This window comes from Balearica regulorum, chromosome 20 (genome assembly GCF_011004875.1).
Source record: "Balearica regulorum gibbericeps isolate bBalReg1 chromosome 20, bBalReg1.pri, whole genome shotgun sequence".
Taxonomy (NCBI): Eukaryota; Metazoa; Chordata; class Aves; order Gruiformes; family Gruidae; genus Balearica; species Balearica regulorum.
The window spans coordinates 7,070,594-7,094,890 of record NC_046203.1 but is presented as its reverse complement, the minus strand read 5'-3'; the positions used below and the strand labels follow the sequence as shown (position 1 = coordinate 7,094,890).

General features: G+C 50.1%; 1 protein-coding gene across 1 annotated transcript; it reads right to left on the bottom strand.

The window, feature by feature from the left end:
- Positions 1–6,181: 6,181 nt before the first annotated feature.
- Positions 6,182–23,400, bottom strand: URM1 (ubiquitin related modifier 1). Its single transcript, XM_075772166.1, has 5 exons — positions 23,306–23,400; positions 20,490–20,560; positions 8,219–8,300; positions 7,160–7,208; positions 6,182–6,438 (listed from the first exon to the last, which is right to left on the bottom strand). The coding sequence occupies exons 1-5, from the start codon at positions 23,338–23,340 to the stop codon at positions 6,370–6,372; spliced, it is 306 nt and encodes a 101-aa protein (XP_075628281.1). The 5' UTR covers positions 23,341–23,400; the 3' UTR covers positions 6,182–6,369.
- Between the last annotated feature and the right edge of the window lie 897 nt (positions 23,401–24,297).

Sequence of the window (24,297 nt, the reverse complement as noted above, 5' to 3'; positions counted from 1 at the left end):
GGTGTAAGGAGCCGGAGGGGGGGAGGTGGAGAGACCCTAATGGTCAGGAGCAAAGGACAGAAGGGACAGTTTAAGGCTGCCCTTTTTGGAGAGGTCACATGTCACCAAAATCTTTCGGTTGTCTCGGGATTGGTTACATTCTGTTCTCTTTTTTTCTATTGAGGTTGCCAAGCAACTGGCTAAGACCAGCCAAGATATTTTCTTTATTACAAGTGGAGCAGAAAGCAGCAAGGAGGAGAGAGATAAAAAAAAAAAGGGGGGGAGAGAAGAGAAGAAGTTTAGACAATTAACATTTATAGGATCACATAACTTCATTAACTCAGCCGAGATTTGGGAAAGAGACTTCAAAAAAAAAAAAAAAAAAAAGGTGGTGGTGGGAGAGCGTTGGGAATTAAAGCAAGTTAAAAGGCCGGCAGGTCCGGGGCTGAAACAATGCTGGAGTGCCCAGGAGCGGTGACGGGGGCTTCCCTCCGATGGTTCCTGCTTCCCAAAGAGCCGGCTGGTCCCGGGTGATGGCTTCGATCCAGTGCAGGGGCCTTCAGCTGTTGCTGATGCTTTTCTTTTTTTTTTTTTTTTTTTTTTTTTCCCCCAAACGCCGGCTTTCTTTTGATTTTCGCAGTCCTAGGAAGTGGGTTTATTGCTAACAGCGCTGGCAGGGAGGTCTGGGGAGGCCGGGGAGCCCTTCGAGGGAGGCGCGTGGCCATGGCGGGAGCTGGGCATTCCCCTGGCCATGGCACGGGGTGTGGGCCAGGGGATGTGGCTGTCCCCAAGCCCTGGGATGCCTTCGTGCCTCTGCAGGTGTGCGAAGCCTCCTGGGACCGGGAATGAGCCTCCGTGGGTGAGCAGCCCCCGGTCACAAATCCCTGCCCCGTTGGACCCTGCTCAGGCCTAACCGCGGGGCACCGGGCTGTCCCCTGCCCCAGGCCTGGTCCCGCTGCAGGCAGGGGACATTGCCGGGCGCTGGGCACAGGGACTGGGGGCACCTCGCAGCTCCACAGGGCTGGACTAGCCCGAGCATCCTTGGGGCCGCGGGAGTTTCTCTCCCTGCACGAACCGATCACCGTCCCCACGTGAGGACACAGCGGGGAGGTGAGGAGGGGCAGGGACCCCCCCGGAGACAGCCCCCAGCCCCTGCACACACCCCCAATGTCCCCCTGGTTCTGCTCAGGGACCCCAGTGACACCCAGGGCGGTGGCAGGCAGCGATGGGGTGAAGGCAGGGGTCAGCACCATCCTCTTCCCTGCGACTGCGGGGACCCTCGGCAGGTCGGGGCTGGGGGGGGGTCCCCGGGTGGAGAAAGGCAGGCGATGCCACCGCTCCCCCGGCCGGAGCCCGCAGCTGCCGGCCTGGCAAGTCGGTAATATTCATTAGGGGAAAACAATGAGCATTATTTATCCCCAGCACTTTCCCTGCCATGGGGGGCCGGGGTGGGGTGCAGGTGACCCCATACCCCACGGGGAACCCGAGCTGTGCCACCCCCGCGGCAGCAGGACCGGGGAGGTCCCCAAGAGGAACCGGGGTGGTGGGAGGGGACCCCAGCCCCGGCCCTGCTGGCGGCTCGGGGGGGACCCCTACAACCCGGAGTGGGGCCAACCCTGCCCGTCCCCGGGACCGGGCGCCGAGACCCCGAGCTAGGGCGTACCCCGGGCCCCCGAGCACCGGGACCGGGCGGGTGCGGGGCCTCCGGGCCGGGCCGTGCCGGACCGAGCCGGGCCGGGTGCTGGGGTTTGGGAGCTGTGTCTTTAAGAGATGGCTGGCTCCAGGTTGCAGCTGCTGTTTCTGTGCTATAGAGACAGTGGAGATTCATTACTCCTAAAACACAATGGGCATTTATCACCCCGTGGTGTTATTCAAATCCAGTACCAATTGAAGGTCATCCCCATTCTTTTCTCGCCGGCTCTGCAACACATTTATTGTTGTGCCGTTCAACTAAAAGCCCTGCCCGGCCCCGGCGCAGCCCGCAGAGCCCCGGTGTGCGCATCCCTCCCGGGCGGATTTGGGACCCTCCCGGGTGGATACGGCGTGGAGGAAGAGGGGCAGAGCCGGGGCGGCTCGGCTCGGCTCGGCTCGGGGCCGGCGGCAGGTGCAGCGGCAGCCCCGCCGTTGTGCCCCGCCGAGCCGCGGGGGCCGCCCGCTCCGCCCCCGCGGGACGCACTTTCCGCGCCCCGTGGAAACTCGGAGCCCCGCGGGTCGCCGGGGCGGAGGGCGGCTCGGGCGGCCGGGGGTCCGCAGCTCGCCCGTCCTCAGCCCTTCCCCGGGGGGACCTGCCCGGCCCCGCCGCGGAGCGGCCGCGGCCACCGGCACCGGCGGGGGAAAGCGCCGGCAGCGGGCCGGGATTTTCCCTGGCTGGAGAGGGGGGATTTGTTCCCAACTTCGTGGGAGCCGGTCGGTGAGAATGGGCTGGGGGAGAAGCCTGGATTTTTTTCCTCTTTTTATCTTATTTTTATTATGAATGATAATATTTTTTCCCCAGTTGGGCATTTATATAAATTTCGGCGATTTTTCAAAGTGCCCGAATTTTGAGGGCGATCCGCTTGGAATTGGTTAATTCTCCGAGGCGGGAGCGGCGGCGGCCGCAGCGCGGGGCCGGGGGTCTGTGCCCGCAGCCCCGCGGCATCACCCCCGCCGAGCCCCCGGGGCTGCCGGAGGCACCGAGCCCCGCCGGCGGCAGCCAGCCCTGGCGCACCGAGCCCCCGCTCCACCGGGGCTGCTCCGGCGGGGATGGATCGCTGGTTTTCGTTTTCTGGCTTTTTCTTTTTTTTTTTTTTTCCCCACTTTATGTTGGTTTAATTTTTTCTTTTTTTTTTTTTTTTTTTAAATAAGGGCTGAATTTTTTTTTTTTTTTTTTTTTCGGAGGGGTAAGAAACGAGTTGATAAAATTAAACCCCTCGCGGTGCCATTAAATCGAAACCGGGATGCGAAGCGCCGCGGCTGCGCTAGAAACTTGTTGGGGCCGAAGAAGCGGCTCCGCAGGGCCGGGGAGCGGGGAGCGGGGAGCGGGCGGCGGCGGGCAGCCGGCTCGGTGCCCGTGTGTCCTTGTTTTCCAGGCTCCAGCCGGATTCCCCCTGGAAGATCCCGCGAGCCCGGGACGGGAATCTCCGCTCCTGATTGTCCAAACGCAATTCTTGTGCGATGGAGCCGTACGAACCAAGAATTGTGTCTGGACATCTGTAGCAGAGATTTCAACTCCACCGGCTGGGCTCCAGGAAGGTGCTTTGGGGCGGAGGAAGAAGGACGGACCTTCCCCGGGGCCCGGCAAGGTAACCGTTCCCGGCTGCAGCCCGGGGAAGCCTTAGCGAGGATTTCAAGGAAACTAAAGAACATCGGCGGCGGCTCCGTGCAGCGCTGCCGGGGGGGTTCAGTCCTAATGCGTCAAATATCGGCCGGGTCCTCACCGGGACGGCGGTCCCGGCCGGGCAGGGATGGAGGGGCCGAGCCGGGAGCTCCAAGCGCTTCGCCGGGGGCGGCGGGGCCGAAGCCCAGAGCAGCGGGCAAGGGCCCCGGCCCTGCGGTTCCATCCATCTGTGTTTGGTGGTTGTTTTTTTTTTTTTTTTTTAAATTGTGTTTTAATTTTATTTAATTTATTTCTGCGTGCGCCCGGTCCTGGGGTGCGGCGGGGACCCCTCTGCACCGGGGGGCCGAGGTCCCCCCTGGCCGGGACACCCTTCTCCTCCTTCTCCTCCTGCCGCAGCCCCCGGCTCGCCGCTCGCCCCGGGCACACGGAGGCCGATCCGGCTGCGCTGGTCTCCGCCGAGCCGGGAACCGTCGCCGCCGCCGCTCGGGTACCGGGTGGACTCGGCAGAGAACGGCCCGGCCCCGTGCTCCTCCCGGCCGAGGGCTGCGGGGACGGGATCTCAACGCCGCGGCGGGGCTCGGAGAGGACGAGGCGGGAGCGGAGCCGAGGGCTGCGGCGGTCCCACGTCCTCCCGGAGCAGCCCCCAGGAAACCAAGACCGGGAGGAAGGCTTTTAACAGAGAGGCTTTATGACTCCACAAGCCAAGCGACTCGGCCGGGGCTGCCAAGGAAACCCAGGAGGAGGAGGGAAGCATTACAAGATCCGAGCAAAATTTCACCGAGAGCCTATCTAGGACAAAGCTGGAGACAGAGAATGTTTTAAAAGGCTTTTATTTCAGAAACTTTTTTGCTTGTTTGTTACAGGATTTTGCTGTACCCCTCTTCTCCCCTCCCCTGGCTTCCCTCATCTTCCCATTTCTAGCTTTTTTTAGCAATGATTGGCAGCTTTTACTACAGCAGGAGTTAAGCCATCTGGGTCTACCTGCACTAGCAAGGGGAATAACACCTCCCAGGGAAGGAACTCATCCTATCGTGAGCAAACAGCTGGGGGGAATAAGAACAGACAAGCCCAGCCTAAAGCAAAAATGCAATGCAAAGGCAGGGCAGGCGGCAGTGCTGAAGACAAACCTGCCTCTTCCCATTTGGGTTTAAGTCCATTTCAAGCTGCACGCCACACAGGTTCGTTGTTTTTCAGCCAGCTCCTACCGTCACCTGCAATCCCCCCTCCACTCCCCCGGCCCAGCAAAGCTTACGGCCGTGAACTCAGGACAGAGAAGAACCTTTGGCCCATCTGTGTCATTTACAAACGGCACAAGCTGGACTTGCATCGCCGCGGCTGGATTTGGAAAAGGCTGAATATCAGTTTGTTACCAGCAGTGGGCTTGAAGTTCGGGTTTCTCAGATCCAGCAGCATCATAGTCTGTGGGTGCTTTTAGTTACACAGGTTGTGGTGGGGTAAATGCAAGAGAGGAGTCACCGGAGAAGTCAGACAGGGCAATTACTCCTTGGCAGTCCCTCCCTGTCAGACAGAGTAACTCCTCTGTCAGTCGCAGGACGGGAAAGGCTCCCTGTACGGAGCCCTCACGGTGTCAGGCCAGGCTGCCCGAGCAGGGGCTGGTGCATTGCGTTGCTCACCGTCTCCCAGCTCCTCCTCGGCAGCTCCCGGAGATCGAGGACAGGGCGAGCAGTACGTGGTGCAGATAAGCTCCAAGATGTGCGCTGATTGAGCTTACAGCACCAGCGAGCCCTCTGTCCTGGGACAGCCGCTGCTCGGGCAGGAGTGCTGCCACCGGGGACCACCACGTGCTGCCGGGTGCTGTGCCGAAACGCAGGTGAGCAGGGCAGGGGGGAGCGCAGGAAGGACAATCCTGGTCAGACACTCCTAGAAGCTCGTGCAGCACATTTCAGACCTGTTGGCGCCAACACTATCCTCTCTGACCCCTTCCCCGTGCTCTTGCCACGGCCTCCCAGCTGGCAGGTGGGCCAGTCCGTCCATCCGAAGAAACTTCTGGAAACCAAACTGCATCTGTGCCCTAGCCGAGCCGCGCACACCCACTTCCGCTGCGCTCACAGGACTTCCTCAGGGTGCGCAGTAAGAAGCCACCTCCCCCTCCCACTGATGGAAAGGGTTAAAAGCCACTTTCTTTCCCGGTCTCCATGCTTTAACCATGCAGCCCCAGCCCTTCCCTGGCTAGGCTGCAGCAATGCAGCTCCCCACTGCTCCCCAGCTGCACAGAACGCAAGGGAGGCTGATCAATTCCGTCCATCGTGGTGACAGAAAGATAATTTGCTGCCCTTAATCACTCCGTGCTGTCTCAGGCCGGGCACGGGTTTGTTTCCCCTCCAACCAAATGGTTATAAATTGACATTGTTTGTGGGCTAGTAATTTAGCCTGCCTCAGCTCAGGTATGAAAGAGGCATAAGGCATCAGAAAAACAAAACCAAAAAAGCCTATTTCTCTCCTACTTCCCATCAATAAATATCATGACAAGTGGAAAGTCATGACAGAGGGCTCTGAAGCTGTGATGTCTGCCATCTGAGAGAAAAACTAGTAAAGTCACCTTTTGTTTCCTTGCACTTCATGTCTCGCCCTTTCCCAATCATCCCCGGGCTGGTGCACAGACTGTACCAACACTAAGTATCGTGTTAAAAGAATCACAGTTCCCAGCACCAAGACAGAGGCACCACAGCCTTGCCCCAAAGCAGGCACAATGCCCCCAGAACGCCTCATTGCCTGCAAAGACTTATCATCCTACTTGAGGTTCAGCACACCTCTTCCTCCCATCACGGAAAAACAAAGTCCCACATGCTGCAGGTGCTCTCTGCTCGTTAGGGTACCTGGATGTGCAGTCAGTAGAGGTGAAATGAGGACCACAAAGGTGGATGCTGTTGTGGTGGACAGCAGGCCGCGTGCTGGCGGGGCTTTATTTGGATGGCAAGTAACAAGTGAACGGGGTGGGAAGATGCGGAGATCGGGCACAGGCAGTTCAAGAGAGTTGTGGGGGGGTTTAGGTTTTTGTTTGGGGTTTTTTTGCCCTGGGGTTTGGATTTACATCCTCTTGTTTTTCCAGGAGTTCACCCGCCGTGCAATGTTGAGATGAAAAGCACATTATCCTGGTCCTGGAGTTTATAATCCAGCTCACCCTGCAGGCCAAGAAAAAAAATGAAAAATGGTTTAAATGGCATTTCCAAATACTAGCTGCAAAGAGAAAACAGATCATAAAAAAATGGTGAGTGTTAGGGAGAGCAGAAGGGTACAGACTGATGTTTTCATCCTAACGGAAGCAAAGGTGAGAGATCAGACAAGGAGCTGATGTTCATTATCCCACATCGCTCCCTGGACTGGGGTTTTGACAGAACAGGTGGCTGCCTGCGGCAGGAAAATAGTTAGGGGCTGTTTGTTGTCTGAGCACAACAGTGGGCTGAAAAGGGAAGATATTTACCGGTTGCCGGTTTGGGTAGAAATCTCCCCAGGGCTGCCTTCACCTGCTACGGCACCTTACTCTGTGAAGGGGGTTAGCTTGGAGCTGTGAAGCTGCCTGGTACCCACTAAGCTGTTACCCCATGCGTGGGGAGACCTGCTAGTAGCCCGAGGTGCAAAGCTTGTTGCCAGAGGCCAGGGAATATGGGTGATCTCTCTTCAGACACTGGCTGGCTGATAAGACTCAGCAGGTTAGAGAAAGGCTGCAGGCTTCTCAACAGCCACAGTACAATACGGGGAGAGAGATCCCAGCCTGCCCCTTCCCCCTCAAATACGAGATGCTTCGCTTGGGGCAAGAATCAGAAATAGCTTCTCTGAGAGCAAACCACAGAACAGACAGAGCAATATTTTCAACAAAGAAAGTCAAACTGAAGGAGTACAGACCATTAGTTCCCAGTCTGCGTCGTTGATGAGCACCAAAATTCCTGGCCTCCTGCAGAACAGAGAGAAATAATTAGGATACAGGGCTGCTAAAAAGCTTCACAAATAGTTAAGAACAAGGGATGTTACAGCACAGATCACAAGCTGACTGCCTATAAAGCCAAAGAGAAAAAGGAATCCTAGCACGGAGGTGGAAACAGGTACAGTCTGTGCCCTTTCTAGATCAAATAAAGGGGAGGCAGGAGCAATCCCAAAGCTCATTTGAATCAAAATGCACCATTCCTGAGGATGCTCTGAGATGACTACATTTCCGTACGATGTAGAAAAGCCAGGTAATTAAAACCCACGCACTACAGTACAGTCGAGTGCAGAGAGCTCGATGTGAAGGTAGGGAAAGCTATTCCGGTGCCCCTACCAAAAGCACTAAACACCCGGGATCCACTCCGAGCCCCTGATTACAGGCAAAGGGATTCCCCCTCTTTGATCTTCAGTGTCCTGCAATTGTCTCTCCTGTTACCAGGGGACCTGGCACACGCTTCAGCTCACAAAGATCCGTGACGAATGTTAAACACCCCCAGCGCCACCCCGTAGTCAGGGATGGCTTGCACAGCTCACTCTGCTCCATTTCTCTTGGCTTTTTTTTTTCCCCTCCACGAGGTTGGCCCCATTTTAACAATAAAAATACATTTCCCAGAAGAAATATTTGTTGGCATTTCTCCGAGTGACTGCTTCAGTCCCAGTGATGTCAGCAGGGAATGGACAGACCTGCTAAAACTCTTGGAAATGAGGATACACGCGCTACGCTGCTCCAGGTGACAACGGAGAGAAAGTATATGTGGCCCTGCTTCACATTTAAGGTTTAAAGATTTGGGGTGAGGGCTGCAAAAGACACTCTCCCTGGAATAAGGCGAGGTGTAGTGTGGGATGCCTCCCATTATCACTTTAGCAAATCCCATATTTTCATGGTCATTAACTTGCCTCTTGCAACCAACAGGAAAAACCTATCCCAAACAGTGAGGATCAACAAGAAACACAAGGAGGATTCTTAACAGCTGTACTTACACAGATTCCCCTTGCATAAATAATTCTGGTCGTTCTTTCAACAGATTCTGTTTGATCCACTTTAGCAGGTTTCTGATATCCCCTGAAAGGAGAAAGAACAGCAGTTTACAAACTAGCTGATGGCTCCTCGCTGATGCCAGAACAAAGTGATTGTTTATCCACAAAAGAGTAGATGAGGAACAGGCAGGATGGATGGGGAAAGCCGCAAACCTCCAGTCAAAGAAACCACCTAACAGGACTGTCCCTCCTGCATCTAACAGCTCAGAGCTCTGCTCCAAACCCCACAGTTTGGCAAAAGAGGTTTCCTGCAGAAAACGCATCCCACAAAAAATGAATGCACTTCATGCTGAAGCACCAATCCGGCAGGAGACTGCCGATGTTAAGATTTCTTTAACACATCCCACATCCTGTGTATTCCGTTATCAGCTAACAAATTGATGTTTAACTCTCTGTGTGTTTAATTAGATTTTAAAAGTCCAAACAAGCAAGCCCAAGAACCTGAAAGGAGTAAAGATAGACAGTATTGGTACCAAAACCAGCACAAACTCTGGAGACAGGAGTTCTGGGGCACAAACATGTACACAATCATGCTTTAAACATGCACACAGGCACCAGCCACAGCAGTTGTACCTTGGACACTTGCAACGTCCCTTGGCATCACACCTGCTGCCGTGGCGTGTTCCCCATGCTGTGCCTGCTCCCCCCCTCTACACTTTGTGCTTATAGCTTCTTTATTAAAGCTCAGCCTTTATCTTTCCATTTCAGTAGGTGACAGGAAGGATTTGTCTTCATGTAAAAGGAGGAGGAGACACTGCTGGCAGATTTTTATAGTATCAATTTTACTTTGTGAGGCAAAAACAATTTCTTTAGTGATAGCATCAGTTAATTTCCTATTGGAGAGGTGAGAAGCGACAGAGGGGGGGAATAATCCGTTACAGGGTTTAGAGAAGCTGACAAATTGCAATGTGGAGTTCTCCTGCATTTGCCTCTATATTTCACCATTCCACAAACCACTTCATCATTCTGAATCCACAATCAGTTATTCTCCTGGGGCTCCTTTAAACAGCCCTTTGAAAGCCCCAAAAGAGTTTTGTTTGTTTTTGAGGCGTGAGGAAGCTTTTCGAAGGCACAAATCCACCAGTGAGGGCTGGAGCCTCGCTCACAGGACGAGCAGGGACGGCAGGATGTGTTTCCATGTCTGTCTCACATGTGGTAACCTTGCCGTAGTCGTGGGGAACCTTTCTGCACGCATCTCTCTGAGCTAAAAATCAAACTCTGTGTACGATTACCCGTGTGTCTGCTTCACGACCAGCAAAAATAAACGCGCTTGTAGCGGCTTGACTTGGTCCCTGCCTTACCCCAGGATTTTATGGGATTGTGGACACTACCCAAAGCAGAGCTGGGGTTCTTCCAAATAACGTTACCCCCATCACTTCTGTCACAGCAAGGATGAACAGCCCTGGTGTAGGCAGGTGCACATCAACTAGGCGATGGGGACACGTTCATCTGCAGCAGATGGGAGCCTCTCTTCCCAGGGAAAGGGGGAGGGGGATGCTCTGAGATTCCCTCTGTTCCCCGCTCCGTTTCCCAGGGCATCGGTGCCTCCGGACCACAGTGTGTGTGTCCTGCCCTCAGCACACCGGTCCTACTGTGGGGCTGCCCAGAGCACGACAGGTATTGCTGCCTCCGAGGACTGGATTGCTCTGATCAGAGCTGCTTTGGGCCTTAAAACTGCTCGGTGAGCTGGATCACCTGTCTGGGGCTGACCCACCACTCCTTTGTAAAGATATGCAGTTAAGAGCACAAAATAGACCATTTTCTGCTGCTTTCCTAGCAATGTGCACCAGGGACGGTAAGCGCTGCTCAGAAGGTATACATACACCACACCGGTCGGTCAGCTGCCAGAACAAGAGTTAACTATATCCGCCTTCCCCTGAAAAATGCTGCTGCAACGTAAAGCCCTCAGGATCTTGCACTCAAACGGCTCCTGCTCTCCATCACCAAGAAATGAAAGCTGGAGAGGAAGAAAGATGGAGAGGAGCCTTCAGGAGAAGGAAGGGGGGCACAAAGGGGACACCAGCCCCACCACAGCAACGCCCGCGAGCTGTTTCATATTTATGCACTTGCAGCAGGGCACACAACAATGAGCTGTGCCATATACCATTCTCCTTGTGTGGAATAAGCAGCCCTTTCCTCTGGGACCTTTCAGGAGAGATCATTTAAACAGAAACACGCTGCACCAGCTGGATAAAAGACAGCCACCTAGAAGCAGCCTGGACGAAGGGGCGAGAGGACTGATTTATTTGAGGCTGAGCTGGAAGACTCCCTCACCCCTACTCCTTCCATAATAAATGTTATTTTCAGCCCCACCTGAGCCTACATTCATTTACTCCTCCCCAGAAGTCACATACACACATACTGAAGAATTTAGACAGCAGGAAAAAACCCAGATACCCCTGTGCAAAACCGATACCCCTGGAGCTTCCCTGCTCAAAACGGCAACAAAAATTAAGACCCCTTCTCTGCAGCCAACCTTAAGATATAATACTTTCAGCCGCTTTCTCGGCATTGAATTTTTCCCCCACCTTCATGTCTCTACATTCTGTACACCAATATTACTAGAACAAATCAATTATAAAGGATGAAAAATGACCAGAGCCACACCAAAACCATCTCCCACAAGTAAGATATTGAAAAGGAACAAGATTACTTCCATTGCAAGCGGTCTGGGGAGAAGCCATCTTGCAGCTCAGTGCCTCGAATAGCAGTCTTGATCAACAGCTCAGGACTCTCTATGTTATCATGATGGAAATAATAAGAGGTAAATTATAGCACAACTGCTTATCTCTTACAGTTGACATATGTAGCGTTCCTAAGACATTTTCTTTCTGATACTATGCTACAGGTCTAACAGGTTTCCAGCTCCCTGGGCTGAGGATTTGCTATGCAAACAGTATGCCCTCTACAAATGACATATAAGGAAGGAAAAAATCTCAACCCGGTCAGGCACCACATCCACTGACAAAGTTAAACCATCACTACAACGCAGCAATTTTACACTCGTGTTGGTGCTGAAGCTGGCCCCCACCACAGAGAGGCATTTGCTATTTGCAGGAGCACAGTTGTACTACACGTGCTGCCACTTGGCTGCAAAAGCAACCGTGCATTTTGGCCCAGGAGTGAGCTTCAGGTGGGAGCTGAGACAACACATTTTGCTCCCGCACCACCAACTCAAGTCCAGCTCATCCCAGTAATAATATATTTTTATCACTGCTGCACGGTCTCAATGAAATCCTTTTGGTAGCCTACTCCATTTCATTCACAGCAAACAAATATCCACACCAAAAAAATCCACTCTAATTATCATTAACTGTCCTCGCCATTGGCAGCATCAGCAGAGAAGCAAGAGCGAACCAGCCAAGGAAGCTCAAAAATTCTCATACTGCAAAGGAGGGACTGAAGCACATGGTAGGAAATCCCTGTCTTATTTGTATACAGAGACAGCTTCTGTTGCCTGTGCTAACAGTACATCAAACCTCTCCAAATTCTCAGGAAAAATAATCTAAAGTTAATTAAAAAAAAAGAAAAACCGACAAACGTTTGAGAAAACTGCTTAGTTCAAGTGCACAGATGGGAGCTCAAATCCACAATACATGCATAAAACAAATCACCCAGTGAAACACACAGCTCAGGAAAACGAAGTGTGTGCTTGCAGTGACACAAAGTCATTGGCTTGTCACGCAAGCGGACAGGATGCAAAAACTGCAGTGAGCATGCATACAAAAACCCAACAGCGTCGGCTCATTTTCAGCCCAGCTGCATCATAAACACTCCTGGTTGTGGCAGACAGAACTGCACAGCCTGCTCGGTCCTCTTGCGTATCCTCCAAGGCCTGATCTTCTGCATTACCCCAACTGTTCCTTGATGAAGAATCTGCTGAGCTTCCTCTACAAGAGAAATGCATCTAAGACTCCATTTTAACGCAGCCTGGAACAAGAGCCTGGGTTCATTTGCACCCTCAAAACCAGGGCTGGAATCCATAGATCTTTCCTAGCTCAATAAAACCTCCTGGGCCTGACAGATTCATCAGTGATAACTCAGCAAAGAGGACACTGGCTGTGTGCAGAGAGAAACCAGGTGCCTCGAATAAGAAACACCAAGGTGGGTGTTGCACTAGAAGGATCTCACACTGAACTGATAAATGTGCAGAAATGCAGAAGGGTTTTGCGTAACTATAATCCCAGTTGACACGGACACGCAGGTCTCAGCTCCCAGGGAGCTGCACAGGTCACTGGGAGATTCACACACACACATGCAATGACCAGACACCTCCGTGTTCCCTGCCTTAAAATCCACATAACAAACTGCACAAAGCACACAGTGCCTCGAAGGGCACCCAGAGGGTGTAAATACACCCATATTCTTGCCTTGGCTGCAGAACTGGGAGCTTATTTCAGGGAAATAGGGGAACCCTATAAAGGCCAAACCATGGAAAATTCGCTTCTGGTCTGTAATAAATAAGATATATGCAGCACTGGTCACTAAGGGGTCAGTGCTGCAAGAGCACAGCACTTTCCCGGGCCGCCTTGCGGATACCTCCCTGTGGGGTACCATTTCTTTGACCCAGAATAAGATCATTTATCATACTGACCATGGCTGAGCTCCAATTTGCTGAGGTCACTAACTCTGGACGAGCGCTGCTCCACCCACATTCTCAGCCACCGGCCTGTAACCATGACAAAGCCCCTTCCCTGCCGCTTCTCTGCCATTATTCCCCCTGCCTGCATGGAAATGTATGGAAAGACAATTTGTATGCCCCCTTCCCTGCTTAAGCAGCTTGTTTTTAAAACAGACAAACCAGTTCCCAATACCTGCTGCACCTCCAGGTACATGTCTTCCCTCTGCTTTTGAATCTGACAGCCCTCCAGGAATCTGCTCTCTAAAAGAGCTTGTTACAAAACCTGACCTAAGGGATCCTTCAGACTCCTCCAGCCTCCCATCTGATATGCAAATCATTCACTGAAGCAGACGATGGTGTGCCATAAACTGCAGAAGAAGACCTGGAATAGCTGATATAAATGGAGTCACAGGCAAATGGGTTCAGTACTACACAGAGTGAGCAGCAAGGCAAAATTTTGCAGCAAGAGCAAAATCCATTTTCTCTGACAAGTGCACAAGACAATCCTGCCATGCACTGGAGTGGGCAGTGCTGTAAGTACTAGGGAAAAAAATTAGGGGGTAACTACAGCCAAACACAAGAGAATCCCAATCGTCACTCTCATCTGTTCTTTTCTGCTACAAACGAACATCAAGGTCTTGGCTTCTGTAATTTTTAATTGTGTTATGACATCTTTTTCTCACTTCTCAGCTAGAAGAGCAATGCTCTTCTCACTTTCTTGTGTCCACCCAAGGGTAAGGGATCACAGGAGTCTTTTGCAGCCCTCCTGTTAACGGCAAAGACCCAGATCCCAGCCATCACCCAGCAATTCTCAGCCTCGAGATTTTAATCACAATGCTCATGAACTGGAGAGGAGCTGCTTGGGATCTTCAACTCCCTGGTAGAAGAACACAAGTTCAAGGGATCTCCAATCCCACTCACTAGCCAGCAGCAAGCCTCCAGATCCATCGGCTCCCATGACAAAAAAGCAGCTTCAAGCTGATCCTCAGGGTAAACCTAATCCCTACTCATTTCCAAAGTCAGAGCATCTAATCCCATAACACCCAATGCTATTGTCACTTCAGGCTCCCAAATAAATGCCAGCGCACCAAACTGTCTCTTTTAATTAGGATCACAGATCACTAGTGCTGGCCCAGGGTCTTGCCTCTCGTTCAAAATTGTCAAAGGAAGGAACCTGGAGAGCCTCAAAGACTTGCCCTGGCAGTGAAGTGCCAGACCAGGAATCGCAGATATAAAAAATAACATTGTGTTAACAGGTCCTGTGATCTTATCCCTCTGCCCGTGCAGAATTATACTCAACAAATGATCATCCCAAGCCTCGCCCACTCTGACCTGCTACCAAACCCCAAGGAGACTGTGCCATGGTCTAATAGTTTTGCAGTCAGGAATCTTCTGCTAATGCACCAAACTCCCATTTCTTCATCCTTCCCTATCAATCTGTGCTAGATGATATTGCGTCACCCTGGCTATAACCTGTCCTTCCCAGTGATAAAGGAGATATCCCACCTCATCACTTTTCCATTCATTTATCCTGCTTAACCTTGAATGTTGCTGGTTAATTTTTTTAAGGTGCTCAGGAAGGCAATTCAGAGAATGCACTACTAACCACAGGCATAAAGCTTAGCCAAAACCCATCAAACTGAAATTTCCCCTCTCTCCTGTTTTCGCAGCTTCTGGGTTTTGCACGTGTGCACGTGCACCGAGGGTTAAAAAGGAAAACCTTATCACTACTGCAAGAGACTACACAGAGCTGATGTGAGACCCCAGACCACAGAGGAAGGTGGCTGCTCCCACCAGCATGCAGAGGGATTCCCCAGCAGCCTGGCACAGCTCTGCAGGAAGCCAGCCCGGCAGAGGGAATCCCCTGGGCTGGGCTCTCCCTGGCACTGCCAGCTGGATCAGAAACCGCCTTGAAGTCAACTCCTTGCCCCCCTCCCAGCCTGGCTGGTGGCTGCTGTCCCCTCTGGCTGCTGGATGAGTCAATGTCTCAGCTTGGCTCCGGAACTGCCATGATTTTATTCCTCTAAATAAAGAAATCGTGCAGACTCCAGTCCTCGCCTCTCACTTTCAGGCTCAGATCTGCTTTGCTATTATTAGACTTTCATATACGGCAAGCACCATTAAACCGATTCCTGTCCACCCAACCCAGCCACCCCCACAGACACTGCAAGCCCCTCAGTCTTACTTGAAAGGGGAAAAGAAAGGGCCAGTGAGATGATCAGGGTGGAGGAGAGGGGGGGTAAGATTTACAAGTGAATGGAGGTAAGAATGGAGCAGTTTGTGGGATAAAGGGGCTGCAGAGGGAGCTTTACAGATGTGCAGAGGGACGGCGGTTCATTGTTTAATTAAGCAGAAAGTGGCTCTTTTGAAAAGCAATTTTGCACAGGAGCTCTGAGCTCAGCAAACAACTCCTGCGAGTGAGGGCAGGAGGAGAAAGGAACAGCTGGCCCGGAGCCGTGTGAACCGCATGCTAAGCGGTTTAAAGGGCCCGGATCCTCCTCCCCAGCCCTGCTCCGCTGCCACCCTCTGAACAGTGCTGTCAGCACAGCAAATCCCACCAAGAGAAAAGAGAGAGCAGAGAGGGGGGGCTGGCACAGAAAGGTTATCCTGCTAGATGTCCGCACTGCAATACAGCGGCTGGGAAGGAGGGTGGAACAGCCAGGCTTTGTTATCCCAGGGATTTGGTCACACACAAGAGCTGGTTTCTCAGTGTCTGGCAAGCTCCTTCCACAATGAGTTGGGATGAACTGATCTGGTAACGTGGCTCCATGGCCTCCCGGGAGAGTGCTGGGACTGCTCCTGCGCACGCTTGTTTCCCCATTCCCTCCGAAGGACTCGTTCCTTGCGCAGAAGCGACACGTGGCCTCGCTGGGACGGCGACCCAAAGCTCCGCACGCAGCCGCTGAGCCCCGCGCCAGAGCCGCAAACACGGCAGGGACCGCTCGATCGCGGCGGTGGCAGCCCTGCAGCATCATGCCGAGTTCCCAGTGCTGCAAATGGGGCTGCTCATGCTGATTGCTGGAAAAAGCAGCCGGGATCCAGGGCTGAGCTAGTCCAACCTGAGGTCCCACCCTCCGTAACCCCCTGAGTCCTCTTTTCCTTGCCAGCCAATATACAATTACCTTCCTAAGAGAGATGCACAAGTAGGGGAATAACCCCAGAGTCATTTGAGACCTGCGAGTACCATACACTGTGGCGAAAAGGATTTGACTACGTGAAATTCCATAGAGCTACAGGTTTTTCTTATCATTCTTCTAGTAAGTGTCTATATTACCAAACATATTTTTAATCTTTCTTTGGAGCAAGTTTTAAAATGTTAAGACTAATAAACACAGCAATAAAAGCATTCCAGAGTATTAATAGCTTAACTATGATGTACTACCTAGCAATAGCACTGGGCATTCATAGACAACCGATGCCAACTGCCACTCTTGATTTTACACGTTGTTTTGGCACAGCACCCTGGTCAACTCTGAACACATGCCATGCTGTATTTTTTAAGCCACTCTGCCTGTAACACAGGTCTGATCTCTTGAGGTTCCCCAGGCTCTTTTTGGAGAAGATGAATGCTCCCAACTCCCCAGCAGTCCTCCATACTGTGTGGAACAAGGCCCCTGGAAAGCAAAGCTCTCGAGGAGCAGACCATGCTCTTCTCTATGGGGATTTAACATAAGCAGCACTTGGCAGATTATTTTAATTTTTCCTCTAAAAAAAAATAAATGTGATTAGCAACTGGCTTTTTCCCTGGGGTTTTGGTAAAGGGAAACCACAAACAATTACCAAACACACTGATTAAAAATTTATCCTTTCAGACTTGTAAGTGCCAAAACACACAGTGAATTCTTGATTACCCCAGAAGGTCCAAGCAGTCACTGCTGAAACTGCTCACTGCGGCTCCAAAAACACAAGTCCCATCACTGAAACCACGGGAGAAGTTAGAATTCGAAGGCCTGGACCCGCAGCTGAGCAGCCTGCAGCGCAACTGCCAGAGACTTTACAAACAGCCCCAACCTCCGGATACAACATCCAGTAGAGAGCACAGCAGAGAGGTTTTGTAAACACTCTTCATCAGCATGATGCTGCTGAGCTAAACCTGAAATAACTACAAGGGTTAAACAACGCCAGTGACTTCCTACCCTTCCAACAGCGTCCACGCAACTTGCATGGCCGTAGACAAATCCACCACTGAGAGTCCCAGCGAGATGGAGGAAGGAGCTCCGGCACCACTTGCAGAGCAGTCATACAATGATCTATTTGATTACTGAAGCACTTGGTTAAATTACTGTGGCTTGTTTCAGGAGGAGGCTGCCAAATACATTTTCAGTTTTTAATTTAGGGTTTCTCTTTTTTATGCTCCATTGTCTCTAATAGCCTCTTAGATGCTTGAAAATAAAGTTGATTTCCCTGCCAATTTAATCCTCTCTCCATGTGACAAATATCGTTATTCCCCCAGCTGCTTTCTCCCACACACACTGTTTTTATGCAGAATAAGCCAACAGGGCATTAATGCCTTTAGATCCTCTAACAGCATTATCAATGGGATCATCAAAATAGCCTGCAATTTGGAACAAGATTCTTGTTTAACTTGAGGTCTTCCTTCTGCAACAGCTCTAAAAGGTTACACAGTCCTGCACTAAGTGTGGCTTATGTAAATCTGCCTGCGTTGTATCACACCTTTTGAAGTTCCTACTTGGCAGCAACTTCAACATGCAGGCTAAGACAGCTCCGCTTTGGAAATAACTGCTATTTTACTGACGTTAGGATACAAAAAGCCCCTTGGACAATAAAAATAGGTCCCACCACGTGGCTGTACCCCTCGTGGCTTGCTCTTGGCCCATTTGCAGCTTCCTGCCTCCTGCCCTTCCTAATCCCTCCAGGAGTCCATCTCCAGGCATCAGAAAAGGACAGAGAATCAAATCTTTCTGAAAAAGTTAACTGGATCTGGAACCCACCTACTTTCCATCTAGTGCCTGTTACCAGGAAAAAGGAAATGACCACATAATAAGTTGTTCAAATAACGTTATTATAATTCAGAGAACACCACCCTTGTCAACTATGGAGCACAGCTTGGTTTATTCACGTAAATATTTGTAGGTATAATTTTCCCCTCACCCCTAGGATATATATATAAATGCCTAAACAATTAAAATATAGCTGGACCCAATGTCCCAGGGAGAAGCAGCTGCTCCGCAAAAAGGAGGACAAAGACAAAAATAACATAGAAAGAAAGGAAGAGTGGGTAAGAGAGGCCAAAATGGCCAAAAATAAGCTTGACAGCTAATGAAATCATTTAAAATGGGGTTAGAAGTTTAGGTCTTCAAGTAGTGTTCATACTACAGATCTTTCCTCAGAGTATTAAATGATGGACGTTCGGGATAAGGTAAGCAACAGGACACACCACGTAGAACTGAGCTGTTTTATTTCTATAATCATTGTCATTCTGGCTGCCTGAAGGCAGCAGAGAACATGCTACAAATACCTTTATTTACCCAGAGGCAGGTGAATTAAACTTTCTTAATGTGAATGAGGAAAAGGCATGGCATTAGGGACAATATGAAATTGCAAGAATTTACCAAATTTGTTATTCACATGTTTCTGATACAATTTTACTGATTCCTCACCACTACAATATAAATCTAATCTGGAAATATGAGGTGTGTCTCCAGTGATCTCTTACTGTCAGTCATTAACCCCACGTCTGCCTATCCCATCCCTGTGCTGGGTGGAAATGTCATTATAGCAGAAGCCTCACAATTCAGTGTCTGCTCCTCAGCCACTGCAATCCACAACCAGCCCAAAAACTGAAACCTCCCTGTCACTCAAGGCACATGAAAACAGCAGGCTGCAAACCAGAGGAGCTGGCAAGCGAGCACACTGTCCGTTCTGCCACTCTTGTTACGGGGATAGCAGCATCTAAAAAACAAGGCAGCGTGAAAAGCTGGGAGCAATGTGTTAGATGAATCTGGAATTTATCATTGGAGATCATGAGTTTGAACCCTGAGACTGAGCCAGATCTTCAGGAAAGATATATCCTTCAGGGTAAATCCAGTTCCTACTGAAGTCTCTACAAGTCTTCCCACCACCTTCAAGTTGGAATGGATTAGGCCACACACAACTGCACTGCTGACAACCATCGGGCTAGAAGAATCATTCTTTGATATTAATCCCTGCCCCTCCCCTGGCAGAAATAAATGTTTCATGTTTCTTCTTCTTGAGCATCTGATCATGGTTTGAGCACCACCAATGCAGTAGATATCAGTGGGTATTTTAAATTTACAGAACACTGAAGAAAATTATGTTCTAGCCCCCAAGTTTATAAACCAACTAAATGAGTGTTTTGGCATTTCTTTACTACCTTCCATTTAGGGATCTTAAGTGCTTTAACAGTGCTGGAATTTAATGCTGAACTCTCTTGTGATACGTGAAAGCATCACTACTACTTCACTAGCAACAGGGGAAAATTAAGCAACATGACTAAACTCACAAAGCAAATCAGCATCAGGTCATGTTTCTGGATCCCTAGTCCCTGTCCTTAACCACAAAATAACACACTATTCCAGTGCTTCTATTATATTTGAATTACACATACTTATGTCCAACCATCAAAAGCACTTCTACCAATCTCTAATTACTTCCAGGCACAGCAAGAAGATTCCAGGCCTGAATGTTCACAGCACATAGATTATCGTATTAGCCATTCATGAGATATTAGTTGTTAACATTCCCTGATGCTTTGTATTATTTCGGTTTATAATCCCACTCTCAAATAGCATAAAGCTTTGCTATCTAGCTGGAAGAATTCAAAACATACCTGCGGCAAAATTACGTTGCAACTGAAGTATGCACACACATAAGGAGAAACAAGAGAGTTAGTACAGTACTTCTCAGTATAGATATTCCAAATCACAGATTAGAGATTATGACTGTTTATCCCTGGGACACTCAAGTCTTTAGCTTAACAGCATCCTGCTTTATTGTAGGGAAGGCTATAGGCAGGATGTCCAGCATCACATTCGAGCATTAGCTTTGCCATTTTCAACTGCAGAGTTAATATAAAATTATTACATATACCTGAAAGTCAAATGAGTAGATAAAAGACATTAATGTTAATGTCTATAAAAGATAAAAGACATTAATGTTAATTGCTATACACACATCCCCCTATCTATACACTACATATATACATACATGTATACATTCCTCTTGGAAACCTTACAACTGGCAAGAAAAAACAAGGGAGAGGAGGTTATTGGTGGTTTCAAGTATCAAGGAAGACGAAGGTAGACTTGATGGAAACATTCAGAGGCTGTTGTCTGTCCAGGAGGAGGGAGGCAAAACACTTAAGGAAGGACTCAATTCACAAGTGCTTAGAGGAAAGCACAAAGCTTAGAGGAAAAATGCTCAGACTATTTTTGCTTGGCATTTACTCTGAGGACTAACCATCATCTGCCAAGTTATCTGATCCACAGCATGTCTGAAAGTGCTTTTAAAATACATTGATTCATGTCGCCAACTAATGAAACTGCCGTACAAACCAGCTTCGTCTCATTTGTTGTCATTCTTTCAAGTTATTCAACAGGTTCTGATACTCACAAGGCTCTGGTTGACAGGGCAAAGTCACCTGATGCTTTTTGACACCATCGAACAAGAGTTCTGCACCACCTCTGAAATAAAAACAATGAACCACTGAGATTTTGCTTTGTTGTCAAAAGGAAGACAGTACAAAAGAGGCGATTTACATAGATGCCACATCAGAGAAAACAAATGACACAGACTATATTTAGCACAGGATTCTCTTTGTCTTTTTTTTTTTCCCTCTCATAAACCACAAGTTCGTAGGGGAAGTTGCCATCTCCCATTGCCAACACATACAGGAGGCTCTGTCGTGGGCCAGAACCCCACGGTACCAGGCATCGTCCCAACAGAACAGGAAGATGGCTCCTGTCCCAACTCCCTTACAAACTGTCATGCAGCGTCTAGCCTAACGCCTTTCCTCTCTCTTCAGCTATTGGCATTGTTTCAATTCAAACAATATTACAGCCACCATGCTACATCCAACATCACTCGTCCCTAACACCTTTTAGCCAGAAGTCTCAAGGCATTTCACAAAATGTGAAAAATCATAGCATCCTTCTGGAATAAATAGTTCCCCCATTTCCACTTGTAAACAGAGAGAGGAAATGACTCGCACGAGGTTACACAGCAAGTCAGCTGCAGAGCCAGCAGTCCTTGAGCCCTGGCAACCCTTTCTCGATCTACTTACTACAAAGCATTCCCTCTTGGGAGGGACTTGACCGGGAGAAGCAAGCAGAATAAGCAACTCTGATGACAAGTTAAACAAATGAATAAATACACAATGTTCCTGCACTGAACAACCTGATGAACATTCCTCTTCTGATACTCATAACGTACTGGGGAACTAGCCCCAGATAACTAAGTGATGGCTGCTACAAGTACAAGAGATCAAGCACGAGCAAAATATGCACAGGCTGGTCCTCTTATCTAAAAAAAAAAAGGGATTTAAATTGGGTCCAGGTACCTAATCTCCTTAGGCTCTTAAAAAAAAAAAAAATTCTATTTTGTAACTGCAACTTACAAACCTCAGCAAGCTCCTCACCTACATCCCTTTTCTGGTGAAAGAACAATTGTGAAAATCTTGAGCTTTACAAACATAAATCAGTTTTCCTGATGTTGTGAGGCCACAGGCCAAACTCAGTCTTAGAAGATTATAAAACTTTATCATGTGAGTAGGGACATGGATAATAAACTCGGACGCTACTTTAAGATACAGGACAGAGAAGCAGATAGTGTGAGCACTCGACTCTAGACTTAACAGGATGGCCAAAGTTTTAACAATGAGGAAATTCTTAAAAACTCAGCTCACTTGATACTCAACTGAGGTAGGAAAAAGACCAACCCATTTTCAAAGGGAACATCATTGTGGCAAAATATTCTTCCAACATAAACGCAGGTTACTTTAGACAAATTTTCTTACAAAGTTAATTTCCGGAACTTATTGGTGCCTCACATCCCTTGGAAACCAACACAATAAAGAGAAGTATTTAAAATAAATAATCCCCACCTAAATATCAACAAAGATACATCCAGACATTACTAAGTTCCTCTAAATTCAATATCTAAAAACGCCACACTAGGTTTTCTTGGCTCTGCAATGGAAGAGCACAACAGAACCCTTGTTATGCCCTCAGCAGCAGTACTTATATGCAGCAACTCTCCTAAAGAGCATTCTGTTGGTGTTCTTCCACCAGCTCACAAAAAATAGTTATCTGAAAATTGAAGCAGCGATTATTAACATGAGCCGAGATTCATGCGAGGGAACAAGTCACAGCAATTATATGAAAAACATTTTTTTATGTAATGAAAACAAGGTCACGCTTTGTTACAGCGGGAAATGTAGATTGCAAGATAAGGTCCTTCTGTAATGCGCTAGCTGTGGGGAACTCAGCTGTGATTTGTACATAGAGAGCTCATTTATGCATTTCCAAGGGAAGCAAAAATGCATCTCACTCTTCTGGGAAAATTAGGAGAGTTACTGCAGCTGGAAGTGGGAAAGACTGAGGAAAGGATTCTTAAGGAGAAGGGCATTTAAAGGGTTATGACATTTCTGTGTTTGTGAAAGGGTGGGAAAAAGCATATAAATAGTAGCCTTTTAGATTTTGCTAAAAGGAGGCTTTAACAAAATAACACAAGTATTTCCATAAATGTGCACAGACTTCCACTGCAAACTCTTTTTAATTTCCCAGCGACAGAGCATTAGCAATGCAGACACTAGAGCAACGAAGACCTGAAAGCTGAAATGCTACAATGCGAGAACCCAGCTATTTTGCACTGAACTAACTGAAACACCAAGCTGTGTGTGTACACACACATAGAAACACACACATACATATATGTACAGAGGAAAAAAGTCAAAAAACGAGTGGAAAGTTTTTATAAATTATTTTAATAATTAAAAGGAAAAAAAAAGGTTAGAAGGGGAGAAAGGAAAGGACTTGTACAAGACGATCACACAGACACGCAGGCGAGGCCCCGCCGCCGCCTCGGCGAAGGACAGCGCAGGGCGGCGGCAGCCCGGCCGCAGCACCGCGCTTCCTGGGCAGCACTGAGGGAGCCAGGGCCGCACCGCAGCGCTCCGGGAACGCGTTCCGGCGGTGCCCGACACCCCGGCCTGGTTCCCCGGGAGCGGCTGCACCCGCCGCTCCGGGCCGCAACCCGGAACCCCGTGACAGTAGCGGCCCCTTAGGCCGCGCACAACAGCCGCTTCGCCTCAGAGCCGCGACCCCCTCGCCGAGGGGCCCGGCCAAGCCCGGCCCTGCCCTGCCCTCCGCCCGGGTCCCCGGTCCCCGCTGCGGCCCCCAGGCCCCGCCGCCGCCGCCGCCCGCGCTCACCCGAACTCCACCTGCAGCGACACGGGCGCCGCCATCTTGGCGGCGGCGGGCGGGAGGGGAAGGCGCGCGCGGGTACGCCGGAAGTGCTCTGCTGGATTCCGGCTGCGCCGCGTTGCCAGGCAACGGCGGGAAGAGGGGGTTGGCCTGGGCGCCATGGCTGCGGCCTACGCAGGGCCCGGCCGCGCTCTCCGGGGTCCGGCCGCAGCCGGAGGTCGTGTCGGTGCGGGCAGGCTGCGGGTCACGGCCCCGAGCGCGGCCGAGTGGGTTGGCTAGGCCTAGGGAGAGCCCTTAGTGGATATTCCTCAGCGCCGAGGCCCAGCGGCCGGGTGCATGCTCTCCTTAGGGCTGCTGGAGGGGAGGCCTGTTCCTCCAGAGGTGTGCGTTAGGCTTTTACACCAGGCGCTGTCATTTTAAAATACCTATTTCTGCATTAAGTTCACATCTTGGCATACACAGAGCCCTTTTTCACATGTTGAGAATGCTTCAGCTGTGCAAAGGCAAGGAGCCACAGCAGACGCTTCCCAGCAGCGAAGCCAACCTGCTGCCTTGCATTTAATATGAATTTTTAGCGAGGAAGCAGAAATGGCTGGGCCAGGTGAGACTAATGACTGCTTCTGTCACTGGCATGGAAGATGTGTTTCTGTGTGTCAGAGAAGGTGGCAGTTCAGAGTCTCCTGCTGGGGCAGCCTCTCCTAGAGAGCACATCCTCGCAGCGCTGGGCACCTTCAAGCACCGCGTTAAACAATGCAGCTCACATCTGTCGCCTGTTTGTTTTCTCCCCCTGTCCCCAGAGGGAGAAGCGTGTACACGGGCGGGATGCAGCCATGGCGGTGACAGCTGGGCCGTGCAACGGCGCAGGCTCTTCTCCCCCACAACATGGAGCTGCAGTGGGCAGCACTGGTGGAAAGACTGCAGCCCCTTAACCCTCTCTCTGCTCAGTGGAGGGTTTGGATTTAAAAAAAGACACGTATGCGTGCACACATGCACACAGA

What these genes read in the sequence shown, in the direction of transcription:
- URM1 (XM_075772166.1), bottom strand. Translation starts at nt 23,340, where the DNA reads ATGGCGGCGCCCGTGTCGCTGCAGGTGGAGTTCGG. An exon ending in TTTATGCAAGGGGAATCTGT is followed by an intron (nt 7,209 to 8,218) that starts GTAAGTACAGCT and finishes TCTGTTCTGCAG; the next exon opens with GAGGCCAGGAATTTTGGTGC. An exon ending in ACGCAGACTGGGAACTAATG is followed by an intron (nt 6,439 to 7,159) that starts GTCTGTACTCCT and finishes CTTGGCCTGCAG; the next exon opens with GGTGAGCTGGATTATAAACT.